This window comes from Asterias amurensis, chromosome 2, assembly GCF_032118995.1.
Source record: "Asterias amurensis chromosome 2, ASM3211899v1".
Classification (NCBI taxonomy): domain Eukaryota; kingdom Metazoa; phylum Echinodermata; class Asteroidea; order Forcipulatida; family Asteriidae; genus Asterias; species Asterias amurensis.
The window spans coordinates 29,981,533-30,003,515 of NC_092649.1; the positions used below are offsets into that span (position 1 = coordinate 29,981,533).

The 21,983-nt window shown below is 38.4% G+C and overlaps 2 protein-coding genes across 3 annotated transcripts in view; one reads left to right on the forward strand and one right to left on the reverse strand.

Moving 5' to 3' along the window:
- Window positions 1-16,538, forward strand: part of LOC139933819 (uncharacterized) — a 68,747-nt gene extending 52,209 nt beyond the window's left edge. For both annotated transcript variants that reach the window (XM_071928035.1, XM_071928034.1), the window contains 2 exons: window positions 15,984-16,078; window positions 16,400-16,538. In XM_071928035.1, the coding sequence (XP_071784136.1) occupies window positions 15,984-16,078; window positions 16,400-16,491 (187 nt within the window). In that variant the 3' untranslated portion in view covers window positions 16,492-16,538. The remainder of the gene's footprint in view (window positions 1-15,983; window positions 16,079-16,399) is intronic.
- Window positions 829-13,724, reverse strand: LOC139933817 (uncharacterized). Its single transcript, XM_071928032.1, has 2 exons — window positions 13,413-13,724; window positions 829-5,750 (listed from the first exon to the last, which is right to left on the reverse strand). Exon 2 carries the CDS (start codon window positions 5,703-5,705, stop codon window positions 2,970-2,972), a length of 2,736 nt encoding a protein of 911 aa, XP_071784133.1. The 5' UTR covers window positions 5,706-5,750; window positions 13,413-13,724; the 3' UTR covers window positions 829-2,969.
- Window positions 16,539-21,983: the final 5,445 nt, after the last annotated feature.

Genomic DNA, 21,983 nt, shown 5'->3' on the forward strand with positions numbered 1-21,983 from the left:
CTTGACTTTTGAAAAAACGTCGATACCCTTGTTACAACAACCTAATCCACAGTATTGATTCAACTTCCCTGGCCGTGTTTCATTCCCTGAACCCATTTCATGGATTATTCATTTTTTTGCGCTTGACAACCAAATGTGCTAAGCAATATCTATGAACTTGGGCCCTGGTCTGTTTTATATTTGAAGTAGCTTTTTGGGGGAACAGTATCCTCATCACTATATCAATACATGTACATCCAAAGAGCAGGATTTAATTTTCATCTGGAAAAACCCCCCAGCTTTTTGTCGACCAGCCAAACACAAAAAACAGTCTGAATTAAAGGCAGTGGACACTATTGGTAATTGTCAAAGACTAGCCTGCACAACTGGTGTATCTCAACCTATACATAAAATAACTAACCTGTGACAATTTGAGCTCAATTGGTCATAGACCTTGCAAGATAATAAGGAAAGAAAAAACATCCTTGTCACACAAAGTTGTATGCGTTTAGATGGTTGATTTCGAGACCTCAAGTTCTAAATCTGAGGTCTCGAAATCAACCTCGTGGAAAATTACTTCTTTCTCAAAAAAACTATGGCACTTCAGAGGGATTCGTTTCTCACAATGTTTTATACCATTACTCGTCACCAGGAAAGGCTTTATGCTAATAATTATTTTGAGTAATTACCAAGAGTGTCCACTGCCTTTAAGAAAGAATTCTGAAATTTCCCTTCCTACAGTGACCGCAACTATAACGTGAAGGCATAAAATTTCTATTTAACAACAAATAATGTAGTGGACTACAAGAAAAGGTTCATGTAAAATAGAAATTTACCAAATGTTTCTCATTATTTATTTTTATCTTCCAACAAGCAATTACAATATATAAAACAATAATTTGCAAAACAAACTGAAGCAATAATTGTTAAAAAGCCAATTCCTAGATATTAGGTACAGATACAGTTTGGTTCTACAATGCTATTTACTTAAAACGTAACTGAAAAAATAACCATTGCGTAAATTTGTACAAAACAGCTAATTATTCATAATATTTAATAGGGATAAAGATCATAAATCAGGAACTTTTCTTGGTTCTCCCATTGTTTGTACTTGCTTGTCAATTAGTTCTTTCCCCGCTTGTTTCGTACACAAAAATGAACCAAGGATATTCTCGGTCCGAGAATGTGATGCACCATAGAGTTATATCATAGATCAAGAGAGTGTACAAAACTATGTGAAATGCCCCAACAAGAAGCTATTCTGCCTATTGAGAAAATGGCGCAGACCGATCATAAAACACAAGTGCCAGTTCCATTATTTTGTTAGTGGACATCGTGCCCATATACCTTTTGGCAAATACCATTGCACCTTATTCCATGTCTATCGTGCGCATACCGAGTATTTGCAATAAGGGCTATGGTGGGACAGCGTGGTTCCAAGTGTTTAATAATGAGTGCCCCTGTAGACCTTTTATCATGGTGCGCCCATCTTGACTTTCAATGAAACCAAACCAAGGGTGGAAGGAGAAATAGTCTGGTTCCTTTTTTTACAATGAATATAAGCATCCATTACTGCTATTGGTTACTAGGAACATGATCAATTAGCAGCCCCATGATAACGATCTATTGTATTTAACTCTATGGTATCTGTACACACGCTCACCACTAATTGTGGCGAGTCCCATTGTGGCTTGTCTTAAAAAGTTCATCAAGTAATTCAACCTTAAACCTCAACACATGATATAAAAATGTACTTTATCAAAAACATCAGTTAAATGTTCAACCAAAACTCTTAAATACTTAAAAAATGTTTAAATCATGTGTATAGTATACATGTACATATATGAAAGAATAACACCACATGTATAGAATTTTACATTATATGAAAAATACATATGTACAAGATGTAGACACCCCCCCCCCAACCCAACCCAACCCAAAGATTACAGTTAATATATTAACGTTATACTACTTTACTTTCGACCCAAAAATGTTTCATTTACTTTTTTCCCCCTTTTTGTTGTCTTGATGTTCGCACAATTTTCATTCATAATTTGGTTGTTCACAGAAACCTCAAAGGCCTTCAAAAACAGAAAAGTTTTGCTCAAAGTTTGCATCAATTCACCTGTGTTTGACATGTTTATGTACAATATAAGGTACTTTTACAGTCTAAAACACTTTTTTTAATGTGTGCTAAATTATCTCCCTTCAAAGCAAATGCCACAAGCCAACACAAGTTTTAAAACTACATTGTGTTTATACATATATATATGGATTCTAAAGCTGGATTAAAAAAATAATAATTTGGGGTTGAACAAAGAAAAATTTCCTACAAATTGGGGCATCTGGATATAAGTGCTGGCACTGTACCAACTGAGCTATGAAGCACAATCGTTGCATATAGTCTCACCATTTTGTCAATATCTTTGTTCGGGCTGCCGATCAGAACTCTTTCAACACTTAACTACCGTGTAACCACAGATCACAACCAAGTTTACGATACAACCTGGGAAGCGCCAGCCAGGGGATCACTTTAAAGGAAGGCAACTTTCATATTTCAAATATCTTTTTTTCAACCCTAAATTTTACCAAAGTTACTTACAAATTTTCATCTGTCCTGTTGTACCTAAATAATTGTAGAAATGTATAGTGTACAACGAAATAGGTGTAATAAATCACTGAAGTCACTGTTTAGTTGATGCATAAAAAATATAGCAGCTGTAGGAATCTGCCGCTGATAGTGGTATCTGCAGTTAAAAGTTAACATGTAACTGTTAACTGTATAAGTACACATAAAGACACAGTGGTTCCAGACCACTGGGTACCAGTAACAAATTGTGTTATTTTCAAAAGTTTACGTAGTTGCGTACACTGCATGGCCATCCTCACCAGCATCATAAACACAGATTGATTTTGGGCATGAAATGTTTTAACTGCATGGCTGATGTCAGAACCAAAAGTCATATTAACTGGTTGCTCTTTCATGCAGTTTATACAACCATGGGATCTGGTTTGGCTATGTCACCATTAGCAACATGTGTGTCCTGTTGGTCTTCATGATCGGGGAGACTGAAACGGACTTTGCTTGCAGAGCCATTCCGAGCATGTCCATTTTGCATTGAGTGGTTGTGGGTGTGAGTTGATCCGTTGCTCTCAATGATTCCATTCATAACAGGGTCACAGTCGCATTTAGGACTGTCTAGCTCCTCATACAGATGGCCAGATTCACCCACATCTGACTCTTCAGGAACACTGGGCTCACTGCTGACCAGCTTGGCTTCAGAGATTGGAGTTTCCTCCTCTTTAGTAGGCGTGGGCACCATGTAGTCGCTGTTTCTCTTATCAAGTTCTATTTCAATGAGGGGTGCTTGGGAGTTTCTCTTGCCTTTGCCCTTCCCTTTCCCTTTTCCTTTGCCCTTTCCCTGTGGTGTACCATAGACAGGAAGAGCATCAGGTGGGATTGAGTACACCTCTGCAGCGTGAATGTCCTTGGCATGCTGCATCCTGTCAAACTCATCCTGATCAAATGCTGCTCCCTTGTTGAGAGATCCTGTGTACCGTATCTGATTAGACATCTCAGCCTTGCTGCTCTCCCCCAACCCGTCCTCCAAGTCGGCAAAGTGAGCCGAATCTGATGTTGCTTTGAAGTCGTACTTGGTGTAGGACTTTGGCTTGCGGTACTGCCACAAGATGACAAAGATGGAGGCCAGGATGAGGAGGGTCCCAAAAAAAGTGGCTAGAACTGAGCCGATGATCTCGTTGCGGTGTTTAGTCACGAGCGCTGCCATCCCATCATCCACGCTGCCAGCTGTTGTCAGATATTCACACTGATCAACTGTAGTTATACTGGGGCACGTTTCAAGGAAGACGGTCACACAGATGATGTATTCGCCTCCTGGTTTGAGATCATTCACTACCAGGAAGGTGTCCTCTTCGTCAGCCAACTTAGTGCTGGAGTCCTCCATGCCGAACTCGGTTGTCTGTATGATGTAGCCTTTGATGAAAGGACTGTTGTACCTGGTCCACTCCATCTTGACTGAGGTGTCCGTGATGTTGCCAACCTTGACTTGTATTGGGGCGAAGGCACACGGGGGAGTATCTGTCGTCACTGTGGTTGGGTTTCCTGGTGTCGTTGGGAGTGTTGTCGTTGGAATGCCATTAATGCTGAGGGAGAACTGTACAGACGCTGAGCCATGACTGTTTCTTGCTGTGCAGTTGTAGTTACCACCATTGATTTCCTCTGCTTTTTGGATAACTAAGACGCCACTGCTGAAAGTGGTGTAGACATTCTCTGCATTGTTAGTGGCCGTTATTTGCATGCCATCTGGTCGGTACCATTCAATCTGAGGCTCTGGATCACCACGTGCACCACACTCAAAGAACACATAGGCCTGGTAGTCAATAACCATTGAAGAAGGACTTTTGTTGATGATCGGGACACAGGCAAAATTAGCTTCTTGGATGGTGTACACAAATTGTCCTTGTAAAACTTGTGGGGTCACACATGTCCACTGTGCACTGTAGTGGTCAATCTGAGTTGATTTCAACCAGGTCAGGAACTGGCTCATGCGACAATTGCAATCCCAGGGATTTCTTGTCAAGACAAGTGTTTTTAGAGAGCTCAGTGGGGTAAGGGAAGCACTGTCCAGGTTCCTCAGATCATTGTAACCCAGATTCAGAGTCTGCAGTTGGGAAAGTCCAACAAAGGCTGTTTCGTTGATGCCCACCAGTGACATGCTGGACAGCATGAGGTCCTGCAAAGATGTCAGTCCCTCAAAAACTCTGGGAGGAATTTGGAAGACTTGGTTTCCGGACAAATCAAGTCTTTGGAGCATTGTCAGGGATTGAAAGACATCCTGGGGTATATGGCTGAGAGCACAGTGGGAGATGCTTAGGCTCTGAAGCATGGGATTCATGTCGAAAGCTCCAGAGCTGACTTCACTCAGAAGATCATTGTTGCCTATGGCTAGGACACGGAGTTTGGGAAAGTCTCTTAGTGTGGACTGTGATAATGAACCGAGTCGATTCTGTTCCAAGTCAAGTTCTTGAAGTTCTGGCATTCCCTGGAAAACTCCTTGAACCGAAGTGAGTTGATTGGCCTTCAGACTCAATATTGTGAGATGATTCAGACCGTTGAAAGCTCCATTGGCTATGGACTGGATTCCACAAGAGATCAGATGCAGGGCTATTAGGTTGGGCAAATGGGCAAAAGCTCCCCGTGGAAGAAGATTAAAGTTGTTCTCGCTCAGATACAATGTGGTTGTGTATTGTGGTATATCAGATGGGATGCTTGTTAGAGAGGCCATTACGCAGTCCACCGTCCGCGTCATTGAATTGCAGGTGCATCTGGAGGGGCAGGGAGGTGGGGTAGTTGTCGGCTCTTGGGTTGTAGTGCTTGGAGGAGGTTCTGTTGTGGGGATTGATGGGGGCACCGTTGTGGCAACGTCAGTGGGCGCCATCGTGGTACCTGCAGTTGGCACTGCCGTGGTACCTGCAGTTGGCACTGCGGTTGTACCTGCCGTTGGCGCCATAGTGGTACTTGGATTTATGGGTAACGTAGTAGTACCTTGCGGCTGTTGTGTTGTTTCTACAGTTGGTGGCGCTGCAGTAGGTATAGTGGTACGCAGTGGTCTGGGCGTCACTACGGGCTGTGCATTGCTTCGTAGGAGTTGACTGCATAGCCCAAGAAGAAGCAAAGCACACAAGGCTCCAGGTTTGAATGCCATGACTGGTATCCTTCAAGGCAACGTTGGAGAATGATGGACTTGAACCTGTAGTGAGAATATAAAGAAAAATTGTTAAAGGGAGATCATTGTCCCTTGTCACACGAAGTTGTGTGCTTTCAGGTGCATGATTTCGAGACCCCAAAATCTAAATCTGAGGTCTCAAAATCAAATTCGTGGAAAATTACTTCTTTCTAGAAAACTACTTTACTTCAGAGGGAGCTGTTTCTCACAATGTTTTGTACTATCAACAGCTCTCCATTTGTTGTAAACAAGTAAATTTTTCTGCTAACAATTATTTTGAGTAATTACAAATTTTGAGGAATTCTGATAAGCAAAAATCGCTCAATACCTGTCACAAATTGTAAACCTAACATGGCGTATCTAGGCTAGTAACCTAAAACTGGTAACCATAATACACTTTGTGCTTAGCTACGTTTTGGCGTTAAGAATGTTAAACAACTCCATGGAAAACTGGGGAATGTTCTCATACAGGCGGTACCGGTATGTATGAAAACAATTTAAAAATAACGGAAATAGTAAAAATGAAACTTAAATCCTCAATCCTGATTGGTTAATCCTTGAATTGTGATGTCGACCTGTAATGCACAGCCTTTTTCAAACCATGTTCTATCATGTTGTTTCAGTTCTGTGTATCGTACTATTTTAAGCTTCACATCAAAAAGATAAATTTATTATTTAATACAGTGCGACTTTTACATTCCAATATCCAAATCGGCCTTTGTCCTTATTAGGTACAGGACACAGAAATACCATATTTTCTGTGTTCCAGTCGTGCTTGTGTTATTGCGAATAACTAAGCTCACAGATTCAAAATGTCTTTCATTTTCTCATCTTTACATCGTTTAAAACTTGTTTTTATTGTTAATCTGTTTTTATTCACCTCTTACAACACAACCTTCGCTTGAGATTAAGAAAATATTCCACCCAAATAATGGTCAGAATAAAGGCCAGTTTGGAACTACTTGACTGACAGTCTTCATCCTTGGATTACATACAACAATGAAGGGTAAAAAGACATAAAAATTCACACAGTTTAAGTGTCAGCTTATCGGTTGTTCATCATGTTCATGGTACATGTGCTCGATGCAATCTTTCATGCTGAATTTATATTAAAAAACAAGCAGGTCTGATGCTTCACAGAGGCAATGAAGGCAATTGCCTTCAGGCACCCTTGGTGCCCTTAAAATGCTCTAGTAGAATATTTTTACAATTTCCTCATAGGGTGCCCTTTACCAAGGAGAACATGCCTTGGTGCCCTTGCCCTTTCAAAAATGAAGGCCTGAACAACCAAACAGACCAGTGACAGTTTCAGCTTTAAAGTGTAGGCCACGCTCGCTTAAAGAGCAACTTCCCTGAGCTTTGTCATAGAGGCACTGGACACGCTTCTCAAAGACCTGTGTTATGACTTGTTGTATCCCAACATGTGCATAAAATAATAAACCTGTGAAAGTTTCGACTCAATTGGTCATCAAAGTTTCAAGAGAATACTGAAAGAAAAAATAAACTTGTTGCACAAATTTGTGTGCTTTTAGATGCATAATAAAAGACCTCAGTTGAGTGAGAAATTACCTCTCGGTCACAACGTTTTTGTACTATCAACAGCTCTCTATTGCCTGTTACCAAGTAAGTTTTTATGCTAACAATTATTATGAGTAATTACCCACAGCATCCAGTGCCTTTAAGATTGCAATTTTGTAAACCAGTTCCCCTATACATGTACTTCAAAGCTTCAAGTCTTCCTTGAAAAAAATAAGTTGAGGGAGTTGCAGTACATTGTATGTCTACAGGATTGAGTTCCAGAAAAGACTGCCTAACAGTTATATTTTCCCCTAGGATAAGCTTATGATATGCACTGCCAACAGGATTGTATAATTTGGGATTTAAAGATTATCCCAACCCACTCCACAGCAAACATTTGTATGCATGGGAAAAAACATGTGATTGCATATCTGAATATTTCTTGAAATACATAAAACATTGTCTGTGGCCGTCTACTGTACTGGTCTATAGTGATTTCCACAAGGAAAACCAACTGGGTAAATTTGAAACACTATTAGGTTGACCAAAGACAAGTTCCCTGGAGTGGGACTTGACCAGCGACCTCCAGACTAACATGCCAGTGCTCCACCAACTGAGCTATCTACCCATAATATTTAGTTAATATCTTTGTTGGAGGGGGGGGTTGTCTGAAGCCATTTAACCTGTATTGCTGTATAGCTAGGAGTCCCACCCAAGTTTATAATAAAAGGAAGCGGCAGTAGAGGGTTCACCTTTAGGAGATGTGACTTTTCATTTCAAACATCAATTTATAAAAACCACAAGGGAATTTGTTTTCCTTGTAATGTTGCTGTTGTCATTTGTATGTGTTCAAGGTGATCTCATAACTCAGACATAGCTTTGTACCTATCACAACATTAATGGGCGTTCTGAGACACCCATAGGCATACAAACAATGCTTCAAAAGTAAGTATTAGTTTGAGATGTAAAATCACAGTTCTACCATTAGACAGAGAGTGTTGTGAGATTCCACACTGTTGAAGGTTGTTTGTGAATACGTGGATGGTGTAGCCAGTATGGTATGAAGTCGGGTTTGATCGACAAATAACGATATTGCTCAACTTGCATAGACAGCTGTGTTAATTGATCAATACTTTGTCTATAAAAAAGTGGGCATTATGGCTGTTTGAAATCATCATTGGGTATTATACTTTGGTTTGAGAAACTGTGAATTTATACTTGTAGCATTTTGAATTCATATTAAAGAGACCCAAGGCAAAGAAAGGCATGGAACATTTAGGCAATTGTCATCATTGCCTCTGTGAAGAATTAGGCTTTGCAGGTATTCTGATTGTTACTTCATTTGGAATAAGCTATCAAGCATATTGGCACTTGTACATTAATCATTCTAGATCCCTTTATAATGTGTGGCTAAATTCACAAATTGTCTGTGTTTTTGTTTTGTTTTTAGTTTATTTATAAATTTCTTTGCTGTGTAACTGAAACAAATCAGATGAGTTATTCAACTATTCATTTTCTTTTGTTTTGACGCGACTGCACCTTTAACTTCAGAGCACCTGCCGCTAGTTTCCTAGGTTACCATGTATCATAATTAAGCAGACAACTTCTGGCTTTGCATTTATACATAAATGAATAGGACAACAATTATAATAGCTGAATATACACACAATTTACGATAGATCCACATGCTCACATTGTTATTTCTAGTGATGTGAAATTTTGCCTCAATTGATTTCCGAGAAAGCATTATTTGGGGCTTGATGTTTGAAATGTTAAATGCCTCTTCCTTGTTTGTACTGTGGGTAAACGTGTAGAGTTAAAATGCAAAACTATATAATTTTGATCATAAATAGCGGAAGGACTAGTGTAAATATACAGTTTTAGTTGTGAAAGCCAGACATCTATTGCTTGTGGACATGATAAGAAGAAGATCTATTGTTCTCTTGATTCATTATTTATAATCTCACTTTGTACTGATTATTTGGTTTCTCTAAAACAGAGATATGTGTCAAGAACTGTATTCTTAGGCTTTTCACGAGCCCGGTGAAAGATATCCACATATTATCCAGTCCGTTTTAAACCAATGACCTTTGCCATTTTGACCGTTATTTGAATGTGACATCCTCGAAGGGTGTGGATTAACACATTGACATAAATTGCACTTGACGGTATCAAACACAGCATTTTACACCATTTTAATGCATGGCTGGAGATGTTTAAATATTTTCCCATTTTCATGAGGGTAAGACTCTATCTTTCAGAAAAGGAGTAACAATAAAACTGTTATTGACCGTTGTGCTCCTCTTTAAGAATATCCACTGGAGGTAATGTTTCAAGATGAAAATGGCATAATGACATCTCAGAAATGATATATTACATATAGGTCTGAAGTTTCTAATTGTCGCTATTTATTATCAAAAAGAACACTAAATAAACACCATCCGAACATTCTCTAACATAACAAAATTGAAAGTGAACTAGAAATCCTTCTCTGAAATGTGGAGAGTTTATTTTTGTTTAGACACCCCTTCGTACTGCGTCACATGCTTACGTGGGAAACCTAGCCTACACCATTGTATGTTGTTAGGGAGAAGAAAAAAATATGAACAATTATTGTAGAAAGACTTGGAATAAATCTATTCATAACAACGATGTGTGGAATGCTTAACCCTGTGCGCTCCACTGCCCCCAAATTGTCCCGTTGATTTCATTGTCAAGTGGAAATATGTGCATTGTGAACCCAAAGATGAGGTTTTGGTAGGTTCAGATGAGGTATTAACAGAACCACCAGGGGAAAGGTTTCTAGCAGAATACTGTAAAAGTTGTTATGACTAAAGGTTATGATTCAGAAACGTGTGAAGTGATAGTACAACAAATGTGGAATGAATTTATGTATTGATACCCCTTGTATATGCTACAATGGAATATTTATCGTCGTTTAACACTCATTTGACTTTTTGTTCGTAATGTTAAGAAATGTCCCAGTAGTATTAAGTATTTGGGACTCACATTTTTTAGGATTTTTGTAGGATTTGTTTCTCGGCAAATTGAAGTGTATTCTTCAGCGTTTGATTTTGTAGATTTGAAAAGGATGTCTGACTGTGAGAGATGCAGATAAACTAAGAGCATAGAGCAAGGACTATGCTGAGTGGTCAAGGGAAATCTTTGTTTGAATCTAACTGGGCATGGTCTTTTGTCAAGAAGGTATTTTACCACCAAGGTCCAATGTGGTGAATTCTCCTTTAGTGTACGTGATTAATCACGTACACAACTCTGTCAAAAGATTCATAAATTTGAGGTTTTTTTTCCAACTATGTAGGACGGGGAACGGTTTACTGTTGCTTTGTGGTAACTTTCATGAATAGTTTGCCCATAGAAAAATCAAGGTTCATAAAGAAAGTGATTAAGGCAAATAAAGTTTTTTTTTCTTTTTCTTTTTACTTAAAATTATAAGCACAGGACAAAGTTTATCTGCTCTCAGTTTAACTACAGAGGAACAAATGTTTTACCAACTTTTAAATTGTGTGATTATGGCGGAAACCTCTGTGTTGAGTTTCCCAGATGATAACCAACACTGACAGCTTAATACTTCCCATTGTATTTTGAAACCTCTGGCAACTTAAATAAGCTCACTTTAATTTCAAAACCTGCCACACAGTTTGGCTAATGAGGTAATTATGAGCGCCAGAGCTAGTACACAACCCCTAAGGATTGGTTCCCACGAGCATACTCATAAAGACAACTCAAGTTTAGTAGAATTAACAAACAGTAATTGTGTAAATCATTGCCTTTCTGGGCTGTTTTTCTTTGTATTTTTTTTTTCCCAATGGGTATATTTGTTAATCAAGAAATAAGCTGTTTATACTTTACTGATGATGAAAATGTTAACCCAGACTCCCTAGAATGATTTTGTAGGATATTTCCTTATATTAACAAAATCCCAAAACAATTATGGTAACTCATTATCCAAACTGTTAGACTCTGATTATGGTAGTATGTCTGATCTGGTAATTTGACGAGTGCAGTCCTCCTCATTTTAACATTATACAGAAACCCAACATCCAAACTGTTAAATTCTGATTCTGGTGGTACTGATTTGTTCATTTAACAGTGCAGTCCTCAGTCCAACAGGATCAAACAAAACAGTTTGATTTTGAAAGAGTGGGGAATTAACAGCCCATAAGCTCTATCTTTTAATTATACCACAATGCATCAAGTTGCCAGACGCTAGTTGTAGTTACCATGTTACTATGCCAGGTTTTATAGCTGTTTACGTATTGCTGTACTCGGATTTCACCAAGAATCATTTGCGCGCCCATCACACACACAGGGACAAGGATATGGGCTGTTAACGGACAGCAGCAATGCAAAAACATAAAACAGGAGACAGCGAGAGGAATAAATCTCTTGTGTCAATTGACAAGCTGGACCTCTATATGTTTTAATTGGTTCCAGTTTAATTAAGTCATCATGCATCAAGTGTGTGCTGTAATTTCTGTTTGTTAACAATTTGGACGTCATAATTGATGGTGAATATAGGTTCCCTTGAAAGAGCTGAGTTTATCTGTGTCTCCTATTGGCTTTAATTTCATGCGAATCATTCTCATCTCTAGAAATTGTTTCTAAAACCTTGATAGATTCATTTGCCGGGTGTTGTGTAACAAAATATTTATTTAAAAAAAACAAGTTTAAAATAATATAATGAATTTCAACTGTGTTCGTTTTAAGGTGTTCCCAAAAAAATATGTTTAAGTTACTTCTGTTAATAACACCACTGGTTCTTTTCAGAATCTCAACATTACATTATAGGGAGATTATTGTGTTTTGGCAAACCTTACCACCATACAAAGATTCAAATCCTACGTTCAACGAATAGGTAACATTTCTTTGGGAACATTTCCTTCCCATATTTACACATCTACCAATATTGACAAACCAAAAGTACTTGGCTAGACAGATATATAAAATAAGAATTTGTTTTCTTGTTTACAAGTTTATCTTCTCACAACCAATATGCTTCTCAAGAAGGGGTGAAGCGTTATGCATGAATGAAAAGCTACAATACTGTTCAACAACTCACAAGTCATAGTGAATCAATCAGTCAATACAGTATGCAGTGAGGGCAGGGAGTTGTCTGCCAGGCAGTAACCCCAATAAATTGCACCCTGTATTTACTCCTAAATCCAACTTCTAGGGGTACTGGGGCATTTTCAAAAAGGGTTGTACCCTTATGTTGTTACTAAATGGACTTATACAGAGGTATGATTTACGATTATATTGTGATATTTGGAAATAAAAACAAACTCCAGCCAAAATCAAAACTGTAGTGGCATATCAGTTTTCGTTTTAACCACAACATTCCCCAAAGACCGAGAGATATAAGAAAATAATGTGTCAAAATCACTTGATCTTTTCTCAAACAAAACTGTTGTGAACAACTGTGCGTTTTGATAGACCACAAAAAATGATCCATACATTTTGATCATTTACTACTTTTGATCAATTACAAAAGTGGTCAATATATTTTTGTCAATTTGCAATAGTTGATCAATGTATTTGATCAATCACAATAATCAGGATCGATGTATTTTTTGCAATATCATTCGTATTACTGTTATATTTATCAGAAGATAATTTTGTGTTATTCATTTACGTTTAAAATGATGTGAAATTCAAGACTTTCTGTTTTCAAAAATTATGTACTTTCACTATCTATTATCAAACTAAAACTGTTCATTATTCTTTAAAAATGGGCTCTAAGTAAAAGTTAAGCAAATTTGGTTTCCAGTCAAGTTAAATTAATTGTTATCATACAAAAGGCTTCTTTTTACATTAAATTATTTAATGTATTTTCTCAAATATTGGAGGCCTTAAAGAGGCCTTAAAGAAGAATTATATCTGACATTCCTTGCTCTATTATGTGACTGGCATTTCTGTAACAACATTTGTATGACCTTTCTTTGAAATGTTTGATCATCCATTTCTACTTCAGAAATGGAACTCAACTGAAAGCAGATAAAGCACATGTTATTAAAAAAAATTACAAATTATCTGATAAACAGCATAGTATCAATACCATCACCGGATTGTCAAACTCCATGAACTTGACATTTTATAACCCCCAAATATCCTAAAATAACAATGAACAGACATTACAAAATGACTTACCACTCTTATGTGATTATTAACCGAGTAATGTACTCCTGTTAAGTAAGGATAACACACAGCAAGCTGTTATACATATATTATTAGTCCGATGGAGTGACGCTATGAGACGTATTAACTTTCACTGTGGGAACCACATCAACATCGTCATGGCTGCGTTATAACTTAATTGGCTGCTAGTCTGCTACTCTGCTAATGTTAGCTCAAACCTGGCTGGCTTATTTGTTGCATTGCTGCTACTATTAAAACTCATGCACCCCAATGCCTTGCCCATTGTCAACAAGCTTTCCCATTGAATACCCCATGCCCCAGTGCCTAAGGGGTACAATGGCTCAGCAAGGTAGAGACATTGATTAGCATAACAATAGCCCCTAGTTCCAACAGGCACTAGGTTGACAATGAAAGGGAAAGCCAATAGGTTCCCAGCAGGGATGACTCTATTCTGATGCTAATGCATACCTCTTGACAGGCAAGGACAATGTTGGGAGAAGGCGCTGGATTGAAAATGATGATGTCATCAAATTCATATGTAACTTTCGTTCATGTCAGGCGTCCACAATGTAGGGGCGGGGGATTAGTATTTACTATATGGGAGGGGTTTACTGCCACTGATTGGTCATTGTCATATCAATTATGGTTGGGTTATTTATGGATAAAACAGGAGCGAAAACATTGTCCAAAATCAAGTTTGCTAAAAGTGAGTAATTTGGCAAAGCTGAGTTGTTTCTCCCCTGCCTTTCACCTCTTTAAGGATAGTCTAAAGTTAGGACTCTTCCTAACTGGAGATAAGATTATCTAAATTTTGTGGAATCCACATCGGGTATACCACCAATAATCAGATTCCAATAGTTTTTTTTCAAGATTTTGCTTCTGGGACTTATTGTTTTAATTTTACCTTTCTCTTTCTTATCAGAGCATATCCTCAGATTTGTGGACCTTGTACTTTTTTAATAATAATAATCAGAAGAAAACGTGAACAAATAGTTCATATTATTGCAGTGGGTGTACCCATGGTTGGTTTACCACAAGTTATTATTACAAGTACTATGCCATTGTGACAGTGTTAGTCATTTTAGGCTGTCATCATTTTTTTTTTAGGTGGAAAAAAAGCGTACACAAGTGTTCACAACTTACTTTGTTGTTGACTAGTGACGTGAGGAACACTGAAAACCACAATCTGACTATAATACCTAAAAATGTTTGCCATAACCCGGCTGACCCCAAACATTTTGCCGAACTAAAACTTCACAATTCTTTTAGAACGAATTGAAAATACACAGTAAACAAGTTTTCCATGGAGTCATGGGATAGGCAGTTTGGAAAAAGATACTAGGGAAAGTTATTGAATTGTTTTCATGGAAATAAATAATTGTAAAATTTTGGTTGTTTTAAGGGAAGTGGTTTCCCAAATGTTTTTAAAAGCTTTAAAAACAATACTTTTAAAATCTATGAATATTTACAAATTATTCTGACTTGCCTACCCTTAATATAAGCTACTTGCAGAGGCTTTGGTCATGGGTATCATATGTTGCTTATGGCATCATATATCCAGCAGTCATCACCGAATGGGGGATGGTTTGAACATTTAGTTTTCCATTACAACTTTGTGGTTGTACCTCAAAGATTGCAAACTGCTGCAGGCCACTTGTGGCTGTTTGGGGCATACTGTTGCTGGCCACTTGTGGCTGTTTGGGGCATACTGTTGCTGGCCACTTGTGGCTGTTTGGGGCAAATATTAGGACAGGCCATTTAGGACGGCTATGTTTTCGCAGAACTATCAAAACTTTAAAGGAGGTACTATAGTAAAATACGCAGAGTGTTGGATGCATAGAGTTATATATAAGAACTAGAGGGCGCACGAGTGATCATTCGTGCACAAACGCCACGGGACCGCAAGATGACAAGCGCGTCATTCTGCACGCGCGTTGAATATGAAATACATGTTTGAGTTTTTTTTTATTGAACGCTCACGCGATGCTGTTTTGTTCAACTTACAAAATGGCCGCACAAACACATGCTGTGAGATGCCAGTTTTGTCAACTTAGAAAATGGCCGCCTGTGCGCATGCCGGGGCGCGTATATAGGCCAGTGCGCTCTCTAGTTCTTATATGGTTGGATGCCACTAAGCCTATAAACTGAACAAGTTTTAGTGCACTTTGTTCTTTGAGACATAATAAAAATAATAATAGTGGCTTCTTCTATAGCGCTCAGGTCCGTCACGCAGTGACGCTCATGGCGCTTCAACATTATTACCCCTGGTCACTGGGCCTTAAATCATTCCTCAAACCATCTCAGCTCCCTGGGGAGTATACAGCCTGTGCCGCCAAATATGTAGCGCAATCAAGGCTAATCAATCACAAGAACCAACTCTGCCCTCACAGGTACCCATTTACCCCTGGGTGGAGAGAAGCAATCATAGTGAAGTTTCACGACCGGGATTCGAACCCACACTCCACTGAACAGAATCACCAGAGCTTGAATTTGGTGCTCTTATCTGCTTGGCCACGACACCCCACATAGTAAGGCCCTATTTATATAGTACTGGATAATCTTGTCTTTTCTCTTCCTGCTTAGATATCGACGTTACCCTGACCGTCATGAATATCTTGGGGAGGTATTCAGACACAAAGCTGATGTACAAGACATGGACATCTCACCGTATGACGAATGTATCCTTATTGACTCAAATCAACCAATAACTCACTAAGAACAAGTTCGAATGCGCACCTCTCCCCATTACTCGTAACCAAGAAAGGTTTTATGATAATAATTACTTTTAGTGATTACCAATAGTTTCCACTGCCTTTAAGAAAATACATTGGGAAAAATCTACTAAGTGATATCAAGACAGTTCTGTTAAGAACAAACTCTACCTACCTGGCATGTAGATATACACAAGGTGTTACCGCAAACCAAATTCATATAAAATATATTGTCCCTGCACTTGAGACAAAGACAGTGAATTATCCTTAATTGAACATGTTATTCAGACTTAGTTACTGCTTCTAAGGATCGGTCTGTAGGAATCATCAAACTGGGTCTGCCCAATCATGGATGCACAGAGTACGGAGAGTTCACATGACACATACACAGCCTTGACTATAAATTTCTTATAAATTAGCATCATCAGTTACCATGGTAACACTGGACGTTTTATACATTCGTCTAGTAATAGGGATTGTGACATACTTAAGTAGGGGGACCAGGTATTGTAATGGATCAATAACTTCTTTAAGATGTTTTTCTGTTTTGGAAATTTGTTTGTCCTCAGGGTAGTGCAATTAATTATGATGACCTTGGAATGTTCTCAACTCCTGGGGAGTATAGGGGAGATGTGGAAGAGTTGAGCCACCCCCCATAAAAACCCACCACTATCCCACAGAGTGGTTGAGTCCATATGTCCATATGTAAAAAATGGCTCAACTCTCCCCCATGTCCCCTACATCCCCCAAGCTCATAAGGGGTTTCAACACAATGCCATATCAGACCTCTCAGGTTACCATTTACACACCTGGGGTAAGAGAAGCAATAATGGTTAAGTGCCTTTCTCTAAGACATGCCAGTGTTATGACGACGGATCAAACTCTCACTATGGTTATAATCTTAACGCAGAAATCTTAAAGCATGTTGGTTGAGTTTTTGGTCCCTAACTGGTTGTTTGGGTTTTCCCCATATAGGGTTTTCCTTGGAAGTGATCGTTTCTTTTTCATCTCCATTTCAACCCATTATTGGCATTCACGGAACTAAGTCATATTTTTTCTCAGTTAAACAAAAATATTTAACTGTTGCAAACTGCTGGACCAACCAAAAAGATGATTTAAATGCAATATATAGTTAATGGCCTTGCTAGGCTCAAAGCGTAAAACCATAAAACTGTTTTCTTTTCAAATTTGTCTCAATTGGTAAAAAAAAAAAAATAATATTATTTATCCTTGAGAGATCCACTTCCTATAGAGGTACCACAATACCACCCTCTCAACGTCAACAAGAACCTCCTAATAAGATGCATGTTTCCATGGTTATGAAACAAATGCTATATGCTTGATCCCGATGCATTTTTAACATCTATTGAAACAAATGCTGTAATTTTTTTTCTTTGAAATGTTGATAGACATTTACAAAGACGGTTAGTCAAAATGTAGATGTGAAGAGAATTAGAATAGAATGTAAAACAAAATGTATACAATATTTTATAATCGGAGAGAGGAGAGGTGATGGGGGGGTGCTGGCTGACAAGTGGATTGACGAGGCAAATCTCTTTCTCAGGGATGATCAAGTTGCCGCGACTTTTTTCCCCTTTTCTAGCATGCCTTGTTTTCTCATAAACCCAGGTATAGGTTAATCTTAAATGGGCTGATTTATGCTGTAGTCCTGTGGTGGATCCATTCTACACACAGGCTCAATAAGCCGGTAGCCAGCAAAAGAGGCATTAAGTCATGGGGCAACTGGTCCCCTCTCATTCTTCTTTGACCTTGTTAATTAGTTAACTATATGCAGTTTGGGGTGAGACATCAGTGCAAGGGGTATATACATGACTAGGAATTGTAAAACTCAGAGAAAAATTGGTATTGGTCAAGGAGTTTTGTGTTCACATAATTGGTTCCATAGAGCACAAACGTTTGTCATGTTCATACAAGCAAAACCAAATCCTGCCTGAGGCAAAAGGGGTCAACTTTGGGCACAGTCCAACAAGGGCATCTGTTGTGTCCAATGGATTCGTCATTATACTTGAGTATTATTGCTACTGACACTTACAGCCATATTCCTAGAAACCCAATCAGCCTAAGAGCCACTTCAATGCATAAGGTCATGACTGAGGTCATTGCTGAGGTCAATGCTGAGGTCAATGCTGAGGTTATTGCTGAGGTCTTGGACACTGCCTAAATTTCCATTTATTGCATATTGCTTGCTACGGCATTCAGCTGTTGTTTGCTCATCCTGAAAATCATGTGAAAATTTGGTTGGTGATCCTGTTATTATGTTTTCATCAAGACAGAAATTTCATGCTATACAAGTATTTATGCTTAGCAGCTCTTGAAATTGGGCCCAGCACTAACTTGAAAGCAGCAGCAGCAGGCTAATAGGTATTTACTTTAGGGAATGTGTTGCTATTATTAACGCCCTTTAGACTACATGAAGTTTTCATGAACATTCATAATAATTGCATGTCACGTACATGTATGCACGTACATGTATGTCTCTAATATTTGGCATCAGATGCAATTGTTATAAGTACACCATGGGGCATTAGGGTGTACATTGAGTGTGCATACTTTTTGTAAGTATCTCATTATTTTGCTTGAATACTCTTTTTGATTCCCCAAAGTTGCCAGGTATGTATGGGAATACAAGGCCCCAAAATTAAAAAGGTGCTTAGAATTTTTGTCTTTTCATTTCATGTCCTCTTTAGTCTAAACCTTTGGCTTCAAAATAGTTAAAAGTCCTGTCTGCTGCTGAAGCACAGCTAGTACCACAACATTCCGCAGGGAACCAAAAACAAATTCACTTGGGCTGGTATTTTCACTGGCAGATCAGCAACTAAAACCATCTTTGAAAGTTTGTGACAAACCCAACCCTTAATAATAGTGATGTGAAATCAAAGTAGTGAGAAGTAGAAGTGGTATTAAATAACGTCATGCATGCCGATGAAAATTAAAGTTCTTCATTTTTGTACGTTTAAAAATTAAAACATTTATAACTATATTTATATATATGTATGAAAAATTAATGAAATATTTTGTTGATATATTTGATGAAAACATTTGTCAAATGAGCACAAATGGGATGGAGAATTTGGATTGAATTTAATATCGCTGAAGATGGTGTATCTCCTGTTATAAGTTTGATGTTATGTGCAAATTTGCAACTGTCCAAACTTTGTACCAGTACACATAAACAATATCTGGATTGTCAATGTTTTTGCTTGGAGCATTTTCAGGCCAGAAATTTAACAATATTTTCATCAAGGTGGTATCTGTGATCTACTAAACAAACAAAGCACAAAAACGCTTTTGTGTTAGATTATCTTTTAGTAATCAAATTTTGGAAAAAGTGTTGTCCAACTCAAACTTCCCTAAAACATGTTTTCCCACAGTGCCTCATACGTACATGTGTGCTCACGTGATGATCGATTTGCCATACTCGCGTGTCACGTGGTGTAGTAAGCAGCATCCACTGGGCGATCGCACTCAGCATTTCTATGGTGTTGCCTTGTGATGTGATATATTCAAGGGGTATATTATGGCGCTTTAAAGCCATTGGACACTTTTGGTAAACAGTATTGTCCAAAGCCCCACACTTCGTGTATCACAACTTCTATATAAAATAACAAACCTGTGAAAATTTGGGCTCAATCAGTCATCGGAGTCGGGAGAAAATAATGGGAAAACCCACCCTTGTTTTCACCATGTCATGACATGTGTTTAAAATAAATCCGTAATTCTCGATATCGAGAATTGATATTGTTTTAATGTTTTCTCAAAAAGTAAAGCATTTCATGGAATAATATTTCAAGAGAAGTCTTTCACCATTACCTTCTGTAAACCCTGTAAGGTATTTGTAAATCTGTGAACTTTTAATTTTTTTTCTGTACCGAAAGTGTCCAATGGCTTTAATGTCATATGACCCATAAATAAGACAAATGCGTGAAAAGGTTAACTCATGATTAGTTTAAGTTGACATACTGAACTTTGATTAGTAATCAATCGTGCTTCGTTTTGTGATCCAAAGTTACTTTTTATGATGGCCTAGTTTGTTAATTGCCTCCGTACTCTCAAACTGCAGAATAAAGTACAGAATTTAATATGTAAATGCCAGGTGATGTAGACATTTTTGGCGAATGAAAATGGTAATGTGGTATCTAACTTACTTGTATTAAAGGCAGTGGACACTATTGGTATCTACTCAAAATAGTTATCAGCATAAAACCATACTTGGTGACGAGTAATGGGGAGAGGTTGATGGTATAACACATTGTGAGAAATGGCTCCCTCTGAAATGACATAGTTTTCGAGAAAGAAGTCATTTTCCACAAATTTGATTTTGAGACCTCAGATTTAGAATTTGAGGTCTTGAAATCAAGCATCTAAACGCACACAACGTCGTGTGACAAGGGTGTTTTTTCTTTCATTATTATCTCGCAACTTCGATGAACGATTGAGCTCAAATTTTCACTGGTTTGTTATTTTATGCATATGTTGAGATACACCAAGTGAGAAGACTGGTCTTTGACAATTACCAATAGTGTCCAGTGTCTTTAAATTAAATGTACAAACGAATAAGTAGCCAGTTATTTGCGAACAACTCTTAATCATTGAAAGTTTGAAACTAAGTTAAGATTTCTTAACCGTGGCATCTTCACTACCTTCCGAACAAGTAAACACTAAACTAAAAGTTATCAACACAGGATTCAAAACATACATGTAGTGCGCCACCAATAGCTTCTGATCGGCGAGTTCATTTAAGGAAATTTTCCTAGAAAGGGATTCACATTCACTCGTCCACACATTCCCTTTCTTGCATCCCTGTTGAGACATCTTTTGTTCTTTTCATTGTCCCTGTTCTTAAGATTTTCCTAAAGACTTTGTACACAACATTCCTTGTGGAGCACCCTGGGCCCAATTTCATGGCTCTGCTTACCGTAAGCACAGAATCGGCGCTTACGGAAGCAGGGAATTATGTGCTTATGGCAAGCGTATTTCACGGGTTAGCGGCGAATTTTGGCTCCTGCGCGTGCGTACTCCGCGTTACTAGGGATTCTACGCTTGCAAGGCTAGCGCAGAAATTCGGCGCTAGCACGTAAGCGGGGATTCGTGATCGGAAGCGCAGAATTCTGCGGTAAGCAGAGCCATGAAATTGGGCCCAGGTCTTTAGAATTTCCTAACAGAGTTCTTTTATAATCCCTTTTTTGTTGTGTCCTTGGTATCGTCCAAGACTGCTGGGATGGGCTGATGAGCGAATTTGTTTATCAGGATATAGGCACACATTATGGGCGTAATGTTCACAATCAAAACAGTGTTCACTCATTGATATTAAACACAAATTACTGGAGAAGAGATATCTGTATCAAACAAACATCTGGATCAAAGCTTGTTTTGAACAAGATTCATAGACTTGCCCAGTCCCTTTGAGCCAGTCGATGTTGCCCCATCCATCTACCAGTGACTAATACCCATCGGGCTGTGCCAAGGGAGGCCACTACCTCTTTTAATCAAATAATTTGAGGGTGAAAATAAGGGAACTTGCAAATTCTTCAGGAGATTTTTACTGAACATATTATTGGCAGCAAATCCATAACAGGGAGGGCAATGTTAAACCTTACATTTGTGCACCAACACTAGACAGTTACCAAAGGTGTCCAGTGCTTTTAAGAATGTATTGTCCAAAATGGCCTGGACAGGGCTGTATCTTGGTAGTTGCCTGTATTGGGAGTCAACCAAATTCATTAGGGGGGGGGGGCTATGGAATTAAAAGCATACACATAACTTCCAAAGTTGAATACTGCAAATTTGAGAGTTTAATCATCGATTCCTTGTTTTTTAGACAGATTGTAATACATGTTGAATTAACAAGTTA

Excerpts from the sequence above, each read along its gene's own strand:
- LOC139933817 (XM_071928032.1), bottom strand. The coding sequence starts at position 5,705 with ATGGCATTCAAACCTGGAGCCTTGTGTGCTTTGCTTCTTCTTGGGCTA.